Source organism: Otolemur garnettii, unplaced genomic scaffold, assembly GCF_000181295.1.
Source record: "Otolemur garnettii isolate 467f Iridium unplaced genomic scaffold, OtoGar3 scaffold00019, whole genome shotgun sequence".
NCBI classification, from domain to species: Eukaryota; Metazoa; Chordata; class Mammalia; order Primates; family Galagidae; genus Otolemur; species Otolemur garnettii.
Window position 1 is genome coordinate 4,929,530 of NW_003852414.1, and position 21,574 is coordinate 4,951,103.

General features: G+C 34.1%; 1 protein-coding gene across 6 annotated transcripts in view; it reads right to left on the reverse strand.

Annotated features, from left to right (window-relative positions):
- Positions 1-21,574, reverse strand: part of ZEB1 (zinc finger E-box binding homeobox 1) — a 192,548-nt gene that overhangs the window by 33,722 nt on the left and 137,252 nt on the right. For 2 of the 6 annotated variants that reach the window (XM_012803345.2, XM_023511333.1), the window contains one exon: positions 3,904-3,963. The exons of 2 other annotated variants lie outside the window; for them this stretch is intronic. In XM_012803345.2, coding sequence (XP_012658799.1) covers positions 3,904-3,963 — 60 coding nt within the window. Of the gene's footprint in view, positions 1-3,903; positions 3,967-21,574 lie in introns of all 6 variants that reach the window. 2 more of the 6 variants (XM_003786726.2, XM_012803347.2) reach the window with 1 other exon arrangement.

Consider the following 21,574-nt stretch of genomic DNA (forward strand, 5'->3'; position numbering starts at 1 on the left):
GAAGCTTTTCTGAAGAAGACAGGTGCTAGGTCAACAGACACATGAAAAAATGCTCAACATCTTTAATCATTAGAGAAATGCAAACCAAAACCACTTTGAGATATCATCTAACTCCAGTAAGAGTAGCCCACATCATAAAATCCCCAAACTACAAATGTTGGTGTGGATGAGGAGAAAAGGGAACACTTCTGCACTGCTGGTGGGAATGCAAGCTAGTATGTTCCTTTTGGAAGGAAGTTTGGAGAACACTCAGGCATCTAAATGTGGACCTGCCATTTGATCCTGTAATTCCTCTTCTCGGTGTATATCCAAAAGACCAAAAATCACTTGGCAACAAAGATACTTGCACCAGATTGTTCACTGCAGCTCAATTCATAATTGCCAAGTTATAGAAGCCCAAGTGCCCACAGATCCATGAATGGATTAATAATTATGGTGTATGTATACCATGGAATACCATGTAGCATTAAAAAAAGATGGAGACTTTACCTCTTTTATGTTTACATGGATGGAGCTGGAAAATATTCTTCTTAGTAAAGTATCTCAGGAATTAAAAAAAAAATCCAGTGTATTCAGTAATACTATGAAACCAATTTATAATCATACATTCTTTCATATGAAAGAGGAATCACAACCATAGCCCAGGATGAAAGAGGGAAGGAGAGAGGGATGGGAAGGGAGGGGAGTGGTTCAATAGGGGGAGGGTTAATGGTGGGACCACACCTATGGAGCATATTGCAAGGGTACAAGTCAAATCTATCAAGTATAGAACACAAAAATCTTAACACTGTGATTAAGTAAATGAGGTGAAAGCTGTTAATTAGTAGGATGTAAGCACTCCAATTTGTACAAATAAACAACACACTGAATCCTACAAAGGCATAAATGTATTCATGATCTATGACTTAATAAAAAAATTGAAAAAGTATTTTTCAATCAAATTGTTAGCTAACAGGACATTAAAATATTTTTATCAATAACCATAATTATTGGTAAATAATTCTGAAGATGTATAAAAATCTCAATAAATTAGTTGTAAAAAATATGTTTCATCTATTTATTTGTGAATATATTTCATCTATTTATTTGTGAATAAGGTTACCTCAATATTAAACAAAAACAAAGAGATTTAACGCTAAATACTTTTCCTTCTAGAAATAAGTACTAGTAAGCTCTGTATGAGAAATTTATAAGTTTACATACATATTATCATCTAAATTTTACATACTATAAAATTTAGATGATAAGGAGTTTACATATCATAAAATTTAGATGATAATAACAGTACCTCTTAGGGTTGTTGTGAGGTTAAATTAATACAGTGATGTGCTTATTATTAGTACATACATGGCACACGGGAAGTACTATGTAACTGTTGACTATTTTCCTTAAAGCAGTCTTACAAGGTGAACATTATGATTTCACAATTAAAATTTTTTTCAATAAAAAAATTATGGTCAGAAAAGACTGCTTTTCCAAGATTGCAAAAAAATTACTACTGCTATTAGAACAGACAATTTGGTATTAGGTGTCTGGTATCAAATTCTGAGCCCTTTCCATGTACACGTCTTCATGAGTCCCTATTTACAAAGCCCAACTTCAAGCTCAGAACAGAAATTCCATAGTTTTACTTATAAAATTTAAAATGGTGGGAAATTCACACTGTGAAAAGCCCAATTGTAAAGGGAATTTCTTGGTCTTAAGATGATAACTTATGTATTTAAGTATTAGGAAGATGAGCAAATACACAGAAACATAAGTGATAATTTTAGATATGACAAAAATCAGAACCGATTATCAAAGTAACACAAATTAGAGAGAGCAAACATTTAATATAAAGACTAAATATTTTTTTATTTTAGCCATCTATATAGTTTTTCTACCCAGAATAAAGCATCTTCAGGTTTCTCCTATTTTTAATCCTCTGTTTTTGAAACTTTGTAAAACTATTAACTATGAATGCTTTGGGTGCTTTGTTCACTCTGAATACTTAGCTCAGATTACTGTTTTCTTAACTTCATGAATTGTAAAAGGAAGTCAGCTACAGAAAAGATCTGACACAGTTCCGAACTAATGATGGTGAAATCTGCATAATGTTTTTGCTTACTTCGTCAGAACACTATTCCCTAGAAGGCAAGAAAGTAAAAAAAGAAAAAACAAAGGAAAACACAATTTCAAAGTTTAACTGCTCAAAAGTTTGATTTCTATCTCTCTTTCCTTAAAGCTACAGTTATTGGAGGTTTGTTAAATGTTTGCCTACTCCTAATTCCCTGCACTCCTGGGAAATAAGGTAGCAGGGGGTCATCTTCCTGTGTGTGGGGGGACCTTACATTTCAGCAGCCACTGAGGTTAATACAAGGTTACTTAGCCTTCTATATGTGACCTTTTTGGAGGAAATTTACATACTACTCAGTACTTCAAACTGAAAGAATTTATTTTTATGAAGAAGAACAAACTGTCAGATAAAATACTGTGAAGTTGGACCTATGAATATCTTTTTTGTAAGTGTTTTGCTTAGAAACAAATGGTTTTCTTGCTACTCTGGTAATATGTTTTTAAGTCATCTAAGTTGAACATTAGTAAGAGTAATAAACAGTATTCTTTTGTTTTCATTAACCTTACTATTTTACTAATAACAAATGTCCAGTTTGAATATTTTATTCCATGACAAATATTTGATAACAAGCATATCTGAATACATTATTCATGCAAGTTATACAGAACAAAGTTAGGGACAGAATACAAAATCTTAGGTGACAAGCACCACAACTTACCACACAGTCCATTATTATTTAATTAATTTTGAATTTACCTTTAATAACAGCATAAACATTTACTCTGTTTTATGGAACTGGCTGGCAAGTATGGGAGTATTAATGTTTGTATTACAGATGAATTATCTATTCTTGACATTTCTTGTCAATGAACCACACTCATCTTACATAATGAAATTTATAAGGTTTTATAGAATATTCCCAAAATGTACTAAAAGGTGAAAAAAAAATCTATAAATGTTAAACCACAGAAAAGGAAAAAGGAAATGTAATTAAAATGATAGAAATATCTAATTATGGTTGAATATATAACATACAATTATACTATTTTTAAGTACAATATTTTGAGGAAGTGTTTTAATAATTTGGAATTAATTTTTAAAGTTCACATTCTAATATTTCTAGCTGACTTAGGGGACACAATAAAAAGTGGCTGGTATTATCATACATAAGATCTGATTTAAATTTTCCACTTACTCTTTTGCTTCTTAAATCTGATCTGAATCCATTACAGAGGAATAGCCTTAAGTCTCAGGGAGTATGTACTTTTAGTCACCTAGAAGCAAATTTCCTTGTTTACTACAATTCAAGTTCATTTTGGCCTTTTTCAATCACAGAAATTACAAGAAAAAATTGATTCTCTTGTTTGCTGTGACATGTTCATTCAGTTCATCAATATTCATGATTCTCATCTGATTTGTAGATAACCCATGGTGTCTGCTTATTCTTTTTTTCTTCTGCTTTCTGTCTTGTGGGAAATTCAAAGCAGACTCTGGTAACTAATAATGAAACTTAAGTTAGACCTCCATTTCTATAACTTTGGTCAAAAATTTGATAGGAGTTAAAACTGTCATTCAAACAATTATTTTTTGTGTTATCTATAGATTATACTTGTCCTTACAGAATAGAAATCTGCTATGTTACATAAATCTGTAAATACATTGTGTTTTAAGAATATTTAATTTCTAACTTCTTATGCAGTGCCCCATATGCCTAAGCACTTAAACATTTAAGGAGGGCAGGATAAAAGAGGAAATAGACTAAATTCAGGACTTACAAATGCAAAGCCCAGGGACACCAAAGACCTCCTTCAAAGACTACAGTATGAAAGAAAATGGCAAGAGAGTACCTGTACATCCTGCTTCATCTGCCTGAGCTTCAGGCCCCAGGATTTCTTGCCCTTCCTTTCCTGCTGGAATCAAAGAACATGGATTAAAATAGCTCTCTAATGTTCCTAACATCTAGAAAAGATAAATGTTTGAGGTGATGAATATTCCAACTACCCTGATTTGGTCATTACACAAAATGACCAAACTTTTGTAGTCATGTATCAAGATAGCTCATGTACCCCCCAATATGTACAAATTATTATATATAAATGAAAACTAATACAAATTTTAATAAAAAAAGCTAAATAAAAAAAATTAAAAAAGCTAAATGAAATAGTTTCATGTGTCACAACATTTTAACTTCTAGGAATCTGAAAAGGAAACTTTCAGTACAGATTATACTGAATTTTAATTATGTTCCCTTTATAAATACATGCATGGTAATGTATCCTTGAAAGCTTTTTGAAAAAAAAAAAAGGGGTAGTTTTATAAAATTTCCAAAGATACAGAAACAAAATCAGTACAGATTTAGATAGTCTAGAATTACCTATATTTGAGGATTATAGGCAAAGTCAAATTTTAGTAGTATTTTAAAAAACAGCTGTACTATAGATGGTAAAAATTTTTTTTTTACTTCTTTTCCAAAGCACTAATTTCTATGTTTTAGGTACTATATTAGACACTTTATAACTTTCTTCTTTCAACTTTTGGAACAGCCCATTTTGTAAGTTGGAAAACTTGAGGTCTGGAAAAGTTAAATAACATTGTCATAGACACAGAGCTATTACGTGGTAGAGGTGAAAAGTGAACTAGGTCTGTTTGGCTCCAAAGCTCACTGTCTACATCTGCTTGCCTAACCGGAGTACCAGAAAACTCCAAAGAAGCTGGAATGAACGTCTTTGCCACCAAAGTCAACAGCAAAGGCACGATACGTCTTCTTTTACTTTTCCTTATTCTAACCCTGATAAATAGTAATAAAAGATACAGTGGTACTGATAGACATTTTTAGATGGATGCTTGTTAACCTTCTTTGCTACTTCGGTGTTTAGAGTGGGATAACTTTGGTATTCTATATAGAATAGGTTCAGAGCAAGTATTTTGTACTATAAATGCATACCTTTAGGCAAGCAAAATGCACGTTTTATATATTCAGTATGTTTTATTTATTACAATAGCCTATTAAGAACGTGTGCATATGTGAAAGGCATAAAGGAGTTTAAAACTGATTTTTATAATTAGTAGCATGTCATAATTATGTTCAGAATCCTTCCATAGTCATGCTAAAACATGGTGTAGTTCTCTGCACTCTAATCAAATCCCACTGAATATGTCATACAAAATTCTTGATTTAGATTTCTCTTAGGTTTGATTGTTAAATTGAGAAATAGAGCACTAATCAAGTAAAATCTATGCATCCCTATTAAAGCACGTATTTCTTTTAAGTGCCTTGGATTATAGGGTGGATTTATTCAGCAGGTTTTCTTTACTCATTAATTTTTATACTAGTACTTAAAGATGATCACTGTAGTTAAAAAGTTAATACATGCACAGGCCTCTTTAGATGAACATAAAAAACACTGTCTAAAGTAGATAACGATGAGATTAACTTCTTCTGAAGTCTCGTTCTATACTTACCATCAGCAGAATGACTGATAGAAGTTAAAAATTCCTAGTCGTGTTTACAACACTGTGGGATAAACACCAGCGTTCACCAAGTGTCTGCAAACCTCTAACACTCCCCCTTTTTCCTTCTCCAACGTACCTCCTTAAACTAAAATCAATAGTATGCCAATTGGGTAATTATATGATGGTGACATACATGGCAGTTAATGATTATTTTGTATCAATGCCCTTTATTCTCCTCAAATGAAAATCAAAACAGCCAGAGTTAAAGATGGACTATGACATTGACATTAAAGGTTAAAATGACATTTTTGAACATTAATAACTCTTCTTACGATTACAGCTAATTAAAAAACTGCCATTTAGTTAAATGATTTACTCATTTCTTCATTCTTTCACCCTTACGAGGGATAAAATCTAGGTTCTGTAGACAAGTATTTAATATACTTCAGAATTTGCTCCCAAACTTACTTCCTGCAATGTAAAAACTGTCAGTCACCAGTCTTGCCCTTATTATTGGGTCTGGGATTTTGGTTGAACAACTAAACCATGTTGCCTGATTAAACAGCAAATATCCTAATGCTGGCCTGTAACAGGAACACACTTCTCTCACTGCAGAAAGTGCTGCCCAGGAATAGGCTCTTTCCTGCTCATCCACAGACTAGCGTGAGGCTATCCTAAGAGGGGGCTGTGCTAATGTTTTAAATGTTTTCTAAGTAGCAGTCCGCCTCATGTGTTCTGATCTTACTTTTAGTTTAGGAAATAATGACAGAAGTAAATAAAATATACTCATACATAAAACACAGTTAACCTAAATGCAATTTTAAAAAGAGAACTAGAATGCTCTGAAGCCTTGCTGTTTGTACAAAGTCTAAAGCAAATATATACATGAGAAAATGCCTGAGTAGTACGACTTTGAAAAGACCGCCTGAAAAAAAAAAAAAGCCATGAAATACTACCCACCAATAAAAAGGACCAAATTACTGATACATGCAAGAACTCAGATGAATCTCTTAAGAAATTATGAACCTAAAAAGCCAACCCAAAAGGTTACATACTGTATTATTTTATTTATAAAACATTCTTCAATAACAAAATTATGAAAATGGAGATTAGTGGTTGCTAGGGGTTAGAAATGGGGCAGAGTAAAAGGAGAGAGGTGAGTGTATAAAAGGAAACTATAGAACCTTCAGCGACAGAATAGTTCTATATACTATACTCAATACTCTGCTTGTGGTATTCTATTATAGTTTTGCAAAATATAATTACTGGAAAAAACTCAGTAAGGATACACAGGTTCCCTCGGTGTTATCTGTGAAACTGTAACTACTTATGAATTATCTGCAATCTAGAATTATCTCAAAATTAAATATTTCATTAAAAAAAATAAGTTAGGCTAGGCCTGCAGTGGCTCATGCCTTTATTCCTAGCACTCTAGGAGGCTGAGGTGGGTGGATTGCAGGAGTTTGAGACCAGCCTGAGCAAGAACAGGACCTCATCTCTACAAATAAAATAAAATAAAACAAAATAAAACAAAACAAAATAAAATAAAATACCTGGGTGTTGTGGAAAATACTGTCAAAGGAAAATACTGCAAATTTAGCACAAAAGAGATATGGCTTGTTCATTTTAGCCATATGATAAAATTCCTAGTAAGTAAAAATAAAGATGGAATATGCAATTCACTTTAACTAAAAATCCAGAAGACTAGTATCAATTTCAGGATAGCATAGTTCAAAATAGAGGAATAATTATTTATCACATGCTCGATTCTAAAACGTTCATTTTTGAAATCTGTATCAATGTGTTTCTAATCATTTTAAATGTGTTCATGGTAACATTCTTTTTTTTTTTTGAGACAGAGTTTCACTATGTTGCCCTCAGTAGAGTGCTGTCACATCCTCGCTCACAGCAACCTCAAACTCTTGGGTTTAAGCGATTCTTTTGCCTCAGCCTCCCAGGTAGCTGAGACTACAGGTGCCCGCCACAATGCCCAGCTATTTTTTCGTTGCAGTTGTCACTGTTGTTTTAGCTGGCCTGAGCAGGGTTTGAACCCGCCAGCCTCGGTGCATATGGTCAGAGCCATAACCACTGTGCTATGGGTGCCGAGCCAATGGGTACATTTTATAACAACGTCTAAGATAAGCATAGTAACTGGCTAACTGAATCTGATTTTCTTTTCCTGATTTTGCCTCCTCTTTGACACACATCCACATATGCCTTGCATGTTTATACCTACACAGAGACATCCCTTGACTTAACAATGGTTACGTCTTGACAAAGCCATTGTAAATGAAAAATATCATAAGCATTTAATACATCTAATCTACACAGCTTCATAGCTTAGCCTAGCATACCTTAAATATACTCAGAACACTTAAATTAGTCTACAGTTGGGAAAAAAAATCTAATATAAAGCCTATTTTATAATGAAATGTTGAGTATCTCTTGTTAGTGAATGCTACCAAAAGTAAGAAACAAATGGTTGTGAGGGTCCTTGAAATACAGTTTCCACTGAATGCACGTTGCTTTTGCACCATCATAAAGTCGTTAAGTTGAACGATGTAAGCTGGAGACCTTTTGCATGTCTTTTCTCAAATTGCTTCTGCTGCCTAGAAAGCTGTTACCATTCCAACTGAGTAACTTCTTCTAATCTGACTTTTTAAAGGTTAGCTCACATCACTCTCATTCTGTAAGCTTTCTCTCTGCTATTTCCACCCTAATGTCCTTGCTAAAGCATAACAACTCATATGGCAAATACCACCAGATTACTGAGTTCAAACTTAAAAGTGTTCAAACTTAATTAGGGATGAAATGTTTCATGGTGTACTTTTCTAGATAGCTTAATTTCCCTCTGCTTGTATTCTCTAGTTTATAATATACAGTATAACCATATAGCAAAGTCACAGTTAATATAATTTACAACCTCCATGAATACCTGTTAACTTAGACAAAGATTTTATATATACATATGAGATCAGATTCAGTTAAGATGGAGAAAGCCCAAACCATCCTGTATCTGCTACTGAGTGCAGCTAATAAAACCTGGGCCGAAAGCCTGAAACAGCTATTTGGAGATTCTGGAAGGTAAATAATAGCAGGCAGACTAGAGAAGAAGACATGCCAAGAATTCAAAGTACCACAGGGTGATTCCTCTTACCTTTTCTTGTTTTAAACTCTGGTATCCCCTGGTCTGGATCCAAGGTTTCCAGCCGAAACCTTGGAGTGGGCACTTGGGGCATGGCAAAGAAAGCTCTTGGAAAAGGCCTCTAGTGTAGGTTCAAGGATGGAGGGAGATATAGCCATTTTTCTTCTTTTATTCTCTTGGCCCCAGGCTCCAAGCCATTCCAAGTAGTGGTAGGAGTAATACCTACAACTCTGCAGGAGGGGACCCTTCCTCTCCAGTAGGAGGAGCTGTGGCCCCAAGAGTGTGGTTCAATCTTCCACTGAATTTTTTCTCTCATCTTTCTGAAGCTCTTCTTCCCACAGACATAGCTGTAGGAAGTCTATAGCAAAGTGGAGTAAATAAAGTCCCATAATTTTGACTTTAGGACTAAAGACCAGAGTCCTAGGGAATTGAAAGTACTGGGAAGATCATGAAAGGGAGAAATCTCAAGAAAGTAGCCCCATAAAGTTGTTTATGAAGTCCTGGATTTATGTCCAAACTTCTCATGTATGAAAGCGATCACAGACTTTGGAAACCCAAGTAGGGGATATACAACCACCCATGTCCCAGATTAGCCACTGGGTGGTATACAACGGACGGATCTGGATAGCATTTCAAGGGCTTTGAAAACCAAACCAATTATGGAACCATGATCTCAGAAAGTTGGTAGGAACTTATAGTCTGAATATAACTAGATAAGTTGTCTGCTAAATGAAAAATACAAAAATTCTTTATAGACTATAAATAAGACCAGGAGTCTACTAATATAAATACCAAAATGTACAGAATACAAACCCAAGTTACTTACCCAAGTTTATAAAGAACCAGGTCTTGCATAGGAAAAGACCAAAAGAGAGCAACATTGTGAAGATATAGATGTTACAATTATCAAACAAAGACTTTAAGGCAGCTATTATAAAAGTTCTCCAAGAAGCAAGGCTAACCACTATTGAAAAGAATTCTCAGAAAACAGATGATACATAAATAAAAACCAAAAAGGAAATTTAGAACTAAAAATATAGTAAGCAAAATATTTAAAAATCACTAGATGGGCTTAGTAGCAAAATAGAGATGAAAGAGTAAAGATCAATAAACCTCACAGTAAATAAATGAAAATTGTTTAATTTGAATAACCAAGTAAAAAGATTTTTATTTTTTAAAAATAAACAGTTTCAGGGATTTGTGAAACAATACTGTAATATCTAATTTTTATGTCATTAGTGTCTCAGAAGGAAAACAAAAAATGTGATGCAGAAAAAAATATTTGAAGAAATAACATCTACAAACTTCCTGAATATAAGAAAAGACATAAGCCAATAAATTTAAGAAGTTTATTAAAACTCAAACAGATAAACTCTCAAAAATCTAGGCCCCAAATCATCAAACTAAAAATTTAAAAAAAATTTTTGAAAACAACAAGTAAAAACGATACTTAAAGGAACAATGTTTTAAAAGACTGTAGATTTAAAACAACGCTTTAAATAGACTGTATCATTAGTAATCATGGATTCTATAAAAAAGTAGAACACATTTAAAGTGCTAAAATGAAAAACCTGTCAGTTCAAAATTCTATCTTCAGAAATAAAGATATTCTCATATGAAGGAAAACTAACAGAGTTTATTTCTAGCAGACCTGTTCTAAAAGAATAGCTAAAAGAAGATCATCTGAAATACGGTGAAATGACATCACAGAAACACTTAAAATGTCAGGAATGAAAGAAGAACAAGAGAAATGATATAGTACATAAAACAACTACAAAATAAAGGAAGAAGGATAATAAGACCTATACCACAGTCAGATTTATAGATCCCACTTGGAAGGGTAAAATGTTGATTCTAAGTAGACTGTAAAAAGTTAAGGAGTTACATTCTAATCCAAAGAACAACCACTAAAAACAAAAAACAAAGAGACATAGTCAAAAATGAGATAAATAAATAATGAAATACTAAAAAATAGTCAAATGATGCAAGAAAAAGGAAGAATGAAAAAAAAACCCAGAAGGAACAAACAGAAAATAAGTAATAAAATGGTAAACCTAAATACAAACTAAAAATTTACATTAACTATAAATGGCATAAACAAGCCAATTAAGAGATAGAGCTTGTAAGAAAATAAAACAAGCTCTATCTATATTTAATCTATAAAAATTTTACTTCAAATATGATATAGTCTAAAAGGATGGAGAATTTAATTATACCACGCAAACACCAACCTAAAGAATGCTAGAGTGAGAACATGAGTATCAAACAAAGTAGACTTGAAATCTAAGAAAATTATCAGAGATAAAAGAGAAATGTTATATAATTATAGGAGTAATTAATTCACCAAGAAAACATAATTTAAAGTATGCATGAATCTAACAACAGAGATTTAAAATAGGTGAAGTAAAAATAAACAGAGGAGACAAATCCAGAATATAAGAGTAGACTTCAATATTCTTTTTGAATTAACAAATAAAAAGACTAGACAAAAAAAATCAGCAAGGACATAGAAGATCTAGACAACACTAACAATTAGATTCCAACTGACATTCATGGAACACTCTACCCAACAATTCACTCTTTCTACATCCATGAAAACATACCATATGCAGGCTCACAAAACAAAACTTGACAAAGTTTAGAGACAAGAAATCATACAAAGTATGTTCTCTGACTGTAATGACTAAATGTCAATAGAAAGATTTTAAAAAATCTCCAAATGGCTGTAAGTTAATTAACACACTTCCAAAGAATCCATGGATCCAAAGAGGAAAAAAATGCCAAAATATTTCAAAATTTGTGGGATGTCCCTAAAGTAGTACTTAGAGGAAAATGTGTAGCATTATATACTTATGTTATAAAAGGTTTCAAATCGAAATTATATACTATGCTAAAAAACAGAACAAAGGAGCAAAATAAAACCAGAGCTAGAAGAAGGAAGATCTGAAATTGGATAATCTGGATATTCCCCTATTTAAAGATTAAATTTTAGTAATCAAACTTCAGGCCCAGATAGCATGACTTGCAAATTTTATCAAACACTTAAAGAAGAAATAACAACAAATTTAAACAATCTTTTCAAGGAAAAAGGAATGAGAAACACTTTACAACTCACTTCATGAAGCTAAGATTACTATACCAAAAGTATACAACAGTTAAAAAGAAAAGACAAAGACAAAAACCCTACAGACCAATATTCCTTACCAACATTGCCACAAAAATCTCCAATAATATTAGCAATATACAGAAATGACTAGGCAGGCTTTCCAGAGAATCAAGGCTGGTTCAATATTTAAAAATTCATTAATGAATTCCACCACGTTAATAGACTAAAGTAAAACCTTATGATCTTTTTAATTCATGAAGAAAAAAAGCATTTGAAAAAATTCAACATCTATTCATGATGAAAAGTTTTGACAACTTGGAATAGAAGAGAACTTACTCAGTTTCATAAAGGGCATCTACAACAAACCTATAGTTAACATTATACTTAAAGATGAAAGACTTAGTGTTTTCCCCCAAGACCAAGAAAAAGGCAAGAATGTCCACTATTACCATTCTTGATTATCTCACTATACATCACAAAAAAGTCATATAAATTAATAAGGAAGAAATTAATGCCCCTATTCACAGAGAACAAAAATGTCTACATATGAAATTCCAAAGAATCTAAAAAACACTCCTGGGGACAGGAGGTGAACAAGAAGAAAGAACACATGAGGAGGAACAAACAGAAAATTCAGGCAACATGAAAAGCCAAAGCAGAGTAACTCCCCCAATGGACCACAAGGATGTTACTGCCGAAGACTCCACCTATAAAGAATTAATAGATTTGACAGAAAGGGAATTTAAAATATTGATGATAAAGACAATAGAAGGAATGGAAGAGAAAATGGAAAGACAGAACCAAAAGTCGGATGAGAAATATGGAGAGTATAGAAAAGATATGGAGAAGCTTAAGAAGAAAGTCAAGGAATGTAAAGATGCAGTAGAAAGTATCAAAAACAGGTGAGGCCATGGAGAAGAAAGAACCTCAGAGCTAGAGGATGAAGTCTTTGAGTTAACCGAGGCAGATAAAGAGGAAGAAAAGAAGAAAGATAAAGCAGAACAGGTGCTTAGAGAACTACAAGATTCCATGGAAGTGTGCAAACATACGAATAACAGGGACTCCTGAAGGGGAAAAAGATTGTCCCAAAGGAATGGAAGTCTTACTGGAGACTAACATAAATAAAAATGTCCCAAGATTTACTAAAGACCCCAACATGCTCCTTTCAGATGGATATCGAACCCTGGATCATCTCAACTCAAACAGAGCCTCTGTAAGACACATTGTAATGAACCTGTCCAGAGTCACAATAAAAGAAAAAATTCTTCAGGCAGCCAGGAGTAAGCACCAATTGACCTACAGAGGCAGAGCCATTAGGACGACAGCAGACTTTTCAACTGAAGCTTTCCAAGCCCGAAGAGCATGGTCATCCACCTTAAACGTTCTTAAATAAAACAATCTTCAGGTCAGAATTCTGTATCCTGCTAAACTAAGCTTCAAAATTGACAGGAATAATCAAATCTTTTGTGGATATACAACCACTGAGGAAATTTGCCCCAAGAAGACCAGCTCTACAGGAAATACTTAAACCTATTCTCAAAACTGACCATCACAATAGACCACCAGCAAAGTAAACACCCAGAAGTTAAAGACCAAAACTCAGCTTTCACAATGGTGTAAAGGATAAAATTACACAACAGACTTTCACAAAATAAGATGAATAGAACTCCACCACACTTAACAATTCTCTCAATAAATGTCAATGGACTAAATTCACCCCTAAAGAGGGACAGGCTGGCTGAATGGATAAAAAAGCATAAGCTATCCATATGCTGTCTCCAGGAGACACACCTAGCCTTGAAGGACAAATCAAGACTCAGGGTAAGGAATGGAAAATAGTATTTCAAGCAAATGGAAATCAGAAAAAAGGAATATACCTAACAAAAGAGGTGATGAACCTCTACAAAGAAAATTATGAAACCGTAAGAAAAGAAATAGCAGAAGATATTAACAAATGGAAGAATATACCACACTATGGCTGGGAAGAATCAACATTGTGAAAATGTCTATACTACCCAAAGCAATCTACAAATTCAATGCAATCCCCATTAAAATACCACCATACTTTCAAGATTTGGAAAAAATAATTCTTCGTTTTGTATGGAATCCAAAGAAGCTCCATGTAGCCGAGGCAATTCTTAGTAATAAAAACAAAGCCAGGGGTATCACTCTACCAGACTTTTGGCAATATTATAAAGCTACAATGATCAAAAGAGTATGGTAATGGCATAAAAATAGAGACACTGACATTTGGACTCGAATAGAAAGCCATTAGATGAAACTAACATCTTATAGCCACTTGATATCTAATAAATCTCTATTCAATAACTGGTGTTGGGAGAACTAGATAACCACCAGTAAAAGACTGTAACTGGATTCGCAACCTCTCATCAGTTACAAAAACTGATTCCGATGGATAAAAGATTTAAATCTAAGGCATGAAACAATAAAAATCTTTGAAGAATGTGTGGAAGTGTGGGGAAAACATTTTAAGATATTGGCCTGAGGAAAGATTTTATGAAGAAGACTTCCATGGGAATTGCAACAACAATAAAAATAAATAAATGGGACTTAATTAAACTGAAAAGTGTGTGTACAGCTAAGGAAACAACAATCAAAGCAAATATACAACCTTCAGAATGGGAAAATATATTTGTATATTATGAATCAGATGAAAGCTTGATAACTAGAATCTATAGAGAAATTAAATAAATCAACAAGACCCAACAATCCCATATATTACTGGGAAAGAAGACAAATGTCTAACAAACATAAAAAAATGCTCAGCATCCCTACTTATCAGAGAAATGCAAATCAAAACTACTCCAAGAATGGCCCACATCAGTCTCCAAGCTGCAGATGCTAGTATGGATGTGAAGAGAAGGGAACACTTTCACACTGCTGGTGGGACTGTAAATTAATAGAACCTTTTTGTAAGGAAGTATGGAGAATCATCAAAGAACTCAAATGAGACCTCCTATTTGATCCTGCAATCCCATTATTAGCCCCTACTAAGAAGAAAAAAATCCTTTTATCATAAGGACATTTGCTCTAGACTATTTATTGCAGCTCAATTTACAATCACCAAAATGTGACAACAGCCTAAATGCCCACCAGCCCAGGAATGGATGAACAAGCCGTGGTATATATATAGCATGGAATACTATTCAGCCATTAAAAAGATGGAGACTTTAATCTTTTGTATTAAGCTGGATGGAGGTGGAACACATTCTTTTTAATAAAGCATCACAAGAACGGAGAAGAAAGAATCCAACGTACTCACATTTAATATGAAGGCAGTGGATGAGGTCATACAAGGGTGGGAAGGGTAATGAATAAGTGGGGAGAGAAGGGAGGGGATGAGGATGGGGGGTCATGGTGTATGGCACACCTCTTGGTGGTGGGACACAATTCTAAGAAGGACTTTATCTAACTAAAGCAATGAATGTAACCTAATTCTCTGTACTCTCAATGACTCTCAAACAATAAAAGAAAAATAAAAAGTAAAAAACACTCCTAGAACTAATAAGTGAATTTAGTAAGTCCATAGGATATCAAGACAGCACATGGATATCAATGATGCTGCTATATACTAGCAATGAAAAATTGAACACTAAATTAAGGGTGAAAAACCCTCAAGTCATTCCAATAATCTGTCTGTTAAAAAATATATAGGTATACATCTAACAAACCATGCACATAATCTGTATTCTGAACACTGATGTAAGAAATCAAAGAATACCTACATAAACATGGAGACATACCATGTTCATAAACTAGAAAACTCTTCAACATAAAAAAAGATGTGAGTTCTCCCCAAGTTGATCTATAACTTTAAAACAATTCAAATCAAAATCTGGCAGGATTATTTTCAATACAGATAAAATTACTTTAAAATTTATATGAAAAGGTAAAGGAAGTATAACGATCAAAATAATTTTGAAAAAAAAAAAGTTGGAGAAATAACATTTCCCAATTTTAAGACTTACTACAGCGTGTGCTAAAGGTCACCATACATACATAGAGAAAATGAAAAATTGTAGCTAAATATACCTTTATTTATAAAATCTTCATTAAAACATTTATAAAATGTTTTTCTATAAGATGATATATAAATATAAAAATATTCAATGTATATAACATTAAATGAGTCTGCTAATTTTTTCCTATGTATGGAAAACTTTCGATACCCTACATAAAGCTACAGTCATCAGGATGATGTTATTTTGGCAACAAGAGAACCTATAGACCAAAAGAACAGAACAAAGTCCAGAAACAGACCTACACAAATATGAACAATTAACTTCCAACAAAAATGCTAGAGCAATTCAACAGAGAAAGGTGGTAGAATAACTAGACATCCACATACTAAAAAAATAAACTCACCTAACACCACACTTATTTAAAAAATTAACTCAAAATAGATCACAGACCTAATAAAAAAGCAAAGAAAGCAACCTGATGGCTGAAATGAAGCAAAGAATTCTTGGCAATGACATCAAAAGAATAATCCATAAAAGGAAAAAGTGATAAAGTTACCTTCAAAATAAAAGTTTTTTCTCTCTAGAAGACTAGGACAAGAGAATGAAGACAAGCTACGGTAGCTGCTACTACAGTATAAAGAACTCTTGAAACGTAGTAGTAATAAAACAAGTAACTCAATTGGAAAATATACAAAAGGTGTAAGCACATACTTCACCAAAGAGGATATGCAGATGACAGATGAGCACATGCAAAGATGTCCAACTTCACCAGTCACTGAGGGAATGCAAATGTATTGTAAAAACACACCTATTAGGATGGCCAAAGTAAAAAATACTGATAAAGTCAAATGCTTGTTGGGGGGATGTGGAGAAAGTAGATTACCTCTATGATGTTACTAATTAGATGGTATAACTACTCTAAAAAAGGCTGGCAGCTTCTTAAAACAATAAATATGCACTTAACATAATGCAGCAATCACATGTCTAGTTATTTATTCTAGAGAAATGAAAACTTAATGTCATCCACCCAAACCTCATTACTAATATTTATAACAGCTTTATTCATAATCTCTATAAACTGGAAACAATTAAAATGTCCTTCAAAGAAGGGTGGATAAGTTGACCAAGGTTCATCCATACAGTGAAGTACTACTTATTTTTTTTTAAATGTTTTATTTTTCTATCTCCTTAAAACTCCCTCACCCTTTTTGTTGTTGTTGTTGCAGTTTGGCTGGGGTTGGCTTTGAACCCACCACCCTTGGTATATGGGGCCAGTGCCCTACTCACTGAGCCACAGGCGCCACCCCTGAAGTACTACTTATTAATAAAAAGGATCAAACTGTTGATACATGCAACAACCTGAATGAATCTCAAAGGCATGCTGAGTGGAATGCAAATGTTTCACACTGTATGATTTCATTTTTATGACATTCTTAAGAAGACAAAACTGTAGTGACAGAGAACACATCACGGTTGCCAGAGGAAAGAAGATGTGACTAAAATGGCGTAGTACAAAAGAATTCTTTGGTAATGGACTGATCTGTGGTAGTTGCCACATGAATATGTGTGTTAAAGATCACAGAACATCAATCAAAAAATAATAGATTTTGTGGTATATTAATTTAAAAAAGATTCCTGAGTTTTTTTTTTTTTAAGATTCCTGAGTTCTTAATACTTAGAAAAGCAAGAAGAAATTTACTTTTCTAGTTCAAAGAACTATCTAGTTCTGTAAGTAAAGTCTAAAATGATTAATAGTAATATCTATAGATTTTAAAAACTATTTTGATCTTTTAGCCTCAGTCACTTGAGAGACCAACTAATAATAATACTTAGTAATGTCTTTGTATTTACTCGATTGCGAAAGTAAAAGAGAAATCAGATTCAGAAATCTTGTGAGCATTTTTACTTGAGGAAAAGAAAAAAGTTAAAAAAAGGAAGCTATGTATAAGAACAAAGTCTTTAGAGTCAATTAAGCCTGGGTGAGACCCTGGCTCTATTGGGTCCATGGGTGACCTCTGGAAATACAATTCCCCTAGTCCATAGTTTCTACTTCTATAGGACCAGGACATTACCTAATAGGATTGTGATAAAGACTGAACAACAACGTACGAAGTGTTTATACGAATACCTAGCTGTCAGCTAACATTCAATAAGTAAAGATTTAGTAGGGATTCTATAAAGATATACAAATTCTTTGGAGGCACTTAAAATACTCCTTACTACATGTGGAATTTGGAGATCAACTTGTCTGAAACATTTTCACCTCAAATTAAATTTTAAGAGCTGGGTACAAGTACATTAACAGCTATAGAAATGATTTAATTATCTAATCCATTCACCCGTTCATTATGTGAGAGCCAGCCATGAGCCAGAAATTCTGCTAGATGCTGAAATACACAACTGAAAAGACTTTTCCATCAGTGTTAAAGAATACAGCTTAAAGGAGAGATAATTACAGCACCATTACAAGTGCTGCAACAGAAATTCATGCCACTGGATTACATGATAACATAATTATCACCTTTAAAAAACATTAAGTTGTCCTGAAAAGAACTGATTTAATAAACAGTGACATACACTCTTGTACAATAGTGATAATGAATAAAATAATCTACATAAATAACATTCATTTTCAGTCATCCATATGCCTCTTCCTCATCATTCCTTTTCTCTCTTAGCAAGAAACAAAATTCATTTACTTAAATGTTAAGAATAACCTGCCTATAAACAATATATTGCTAAGAATTTTTACCCTTAATTAGTTAAGCAAAATATCTACAGTCCTGAATCATCTCTGTGACTTTTGGTGATACAGAGGTTAAGGGAGTATTTTCCAGACTATCAAGTTAAAATCTCAGATGACAGTCACTGACTAGCAGTGACTTTGGTAAATTACCTAGTATCTTTTGTACCTTTCTTTCCTCATCTATAAAATGGGGTAAGTAACTTGCCTCATTACATTCTTGTGAGGATTAATGAGTATATACAAAATACAATTTAGAGTATTACTTGGCACATAGAATGTACTGAGTAAAAGTTAGTTATGATTATTATTAGCCAGTGGTTTGTGGATTTGGGTAATTTTTTTTTTTTTATAGAAGTGGTTGTGATTTGTGTAATAAAGGCTCCCTAAAGAGCCTAAGGTGTCCACATCCTAATCCTCCAACCCTATTACGTGTATTACCTTAAGTGGCAAAACTGACTTTGCAGATATAATTAAGGTTATAGACTTTGAGATGGGAAGATTATTCTGGATTATCTGGCTGGACCAGTCATAGGAACTCTTGAAGTGGAAGAAAAGGGAGGTAGGAGTGGAGAGATGAGATGGAAGAAGTAGGAGAGAATCAAGCAAGAAAGAGACTTGACCAGCTTTGCTAGCTTTAAAAATGGAAAAAAGGGGGCAGGACCTGTGGCTCAAAGGAGTAGGGTGCTGGTCCCATATACCAGAGGTGGCAGGTTCAAACCCAGCCCCAGCCAAAAACTGCAAAAAAAAAAAAAGGGAGAAAAGGGAGTACAAGCCAAGGAATGCAGGGATACTCTAGGACAGTGGTTCTCAATCTTCCTAATGCTGTAGCCCTTTAATACAGTTCCTGTGGCTTGCGACCCACAGGTTGAGAACTGCTGCCCTATGAGCTGGAAATGGTCCTCCCTTAGCAGGGAAATTGGGTCCTTGTACACCCCAAACTATCTAACTTGACCAATATCTGAATGAGTAAGGGAATTAATCTTCCCCATAAATTTACAGAAAGGAAAGCAACACTTAGATTTTTGCCTTTTAATACAGTGGTCCCCAACCTTTCAACACCAGGGCCTGGTTTCATGGAAGGCAATTTTTCCACAGATGGGGGTGGGTAGGCATTAGATTTTTATAAGGAGCACGTGACATAGAAACCGCATGTGTGCAGCTCCTGTGAGAATCTAATGCTGCTGCTGACCAACAGGAGGTGGAGCTGAGGCAGTGATTCGTGTGATGGGGAGTAGCTGTAAACGCAGATGAAGCTTTGCTTGCTCACCCGCAGCCCACCTCCTGCTATGTGCCCAGTTCCTAACAGACTATGGGCTATGTCATTCCACAGCCCAGACTCCAGCTTTAACGGACTTTCCTACAGAACCGAAGGACAATGAATTTGTGTTAAACCATGAAGTATGTGGTAATTTGTAAAAGAAAATCAAAGAAGTAGTTAAATATTTTTAGAGCAGGGAGAAGAATGAGGATAACAACTAGCTATGGAGAAGACTGCTATGTACAGATCAATATTGCTTACTTTTCATGGTTTTAGTTTTGTCAGGTATCACGAATATGAAAATCACCAATAATCTAGTAATTATTAGATCCTACTACCCCTGCTGGAGGCTGTGGCAAATTCAAGAGTATATGACATAGTAACTGATCTTAAGATGTTTCCATATAGATGGACATTGATACTGACAAAATTACTTCCATATTTCTCTGTGTATGTACTTCATGCATAGCTGGTATATTCAGGTATTTACATATATATATTTTCTGTTGGATCTATAATAAAAAATACAATGTCATGCGTTGGAATTAAGCAGACTTGGGTTTGAAGCTCAGCTTTCCATTTATGGAAGGTGTCACCTTGGCAAGATATTTCTCAACCTCACTTTCCTTATTTATAACAGAGCCAATACTGATCTCAAAGAGCAATTGCATAAGGAAAAGAAACATTCTATGAGAAAGCAATTAGCACTATGGCTATAGAAGTGCATTACTGTCTCCTACAAAACATGTAAAAGTTAGGATTGAAACTGTATGTTCATTTATTATGTCAGCCTTCTTAGCCCTTTAGTTTTAGAACCTTTCGGTATGTCTCTCAAACCGAACCGTAATTGAAAAGTCCTAATAAAAATCAGAATTGGCCTGATCTATCCTTGCTCCAAGGGTTCCTTGAGATCATCTCTAAAATGATGGGAAAGTAAGCTGGTACCTGGAATGTGGATGTAGACCAAAAGGAATATACAAAACTTGCCTCTAGGGCTAGATAACAGACATTCTAAGAAATAGACAGGCTAAGAAATAGGATAAAAGCTAGAGATTTAAGAATGATCCTCTGACCTGGTCAATTATTATATTTCAATATTTCTTCTATTACTGTTTACCAAATTTTATTTTAATTTCCACATTTTTTTCAGACATACTAATGAAACCCAAGAAAGGGTTTTGGCTTTATTTTGTCAGGATTTTAAAAAACTTTAATTTGAAAAATTTTAGATTTAACAGAAAAGTTGTAAAAATGGTACAGAGAAAATAGTACAGAGTTCTTGTACACCCTTTGACCAGCATTCCCCCAAATAGAACTATTAGCTAAGGACCTTATTTGACTTTTACCAGTTTTCTTTTTCCTAGCTCAGAACCCACTTTAGTACTCTACATTGCATTTAGTTGTTATGTCTCCTTAGCTCCCTCCAAAAATTTATTTATTTATTTAGAGACAGAATCTCACTCTGTCACGCCTGGCAGAGTACCGTAGCTCACAAGCAACCTCAAACTCCCAGGCTCAAGCAATTCTCTTGCCTCAGCCTCCTAAGTAGCTGAGACTACAGGCACCTGCCACAACTCCCAGCTATTTTTAGAGACAGGGTCTCACTCTGGCTCAGGCTGGTCTTGAACCTGTAAGCTCAGGCAATTCACCCGCCTTGGCCGCCCAGAGTTTTAGGATTACAGGCGTGAGCCACCGTGCCTGGCCGCTCTTCCAAAATTTAATAATTTGATGTATTTGTCTTTGACAAGTTGCTTTAGTTGTTCTTTGTATTTTATGGCTTTGACATTGATACTTTTGAGGAGCACTGGGTGATTGTTTTAACGTATA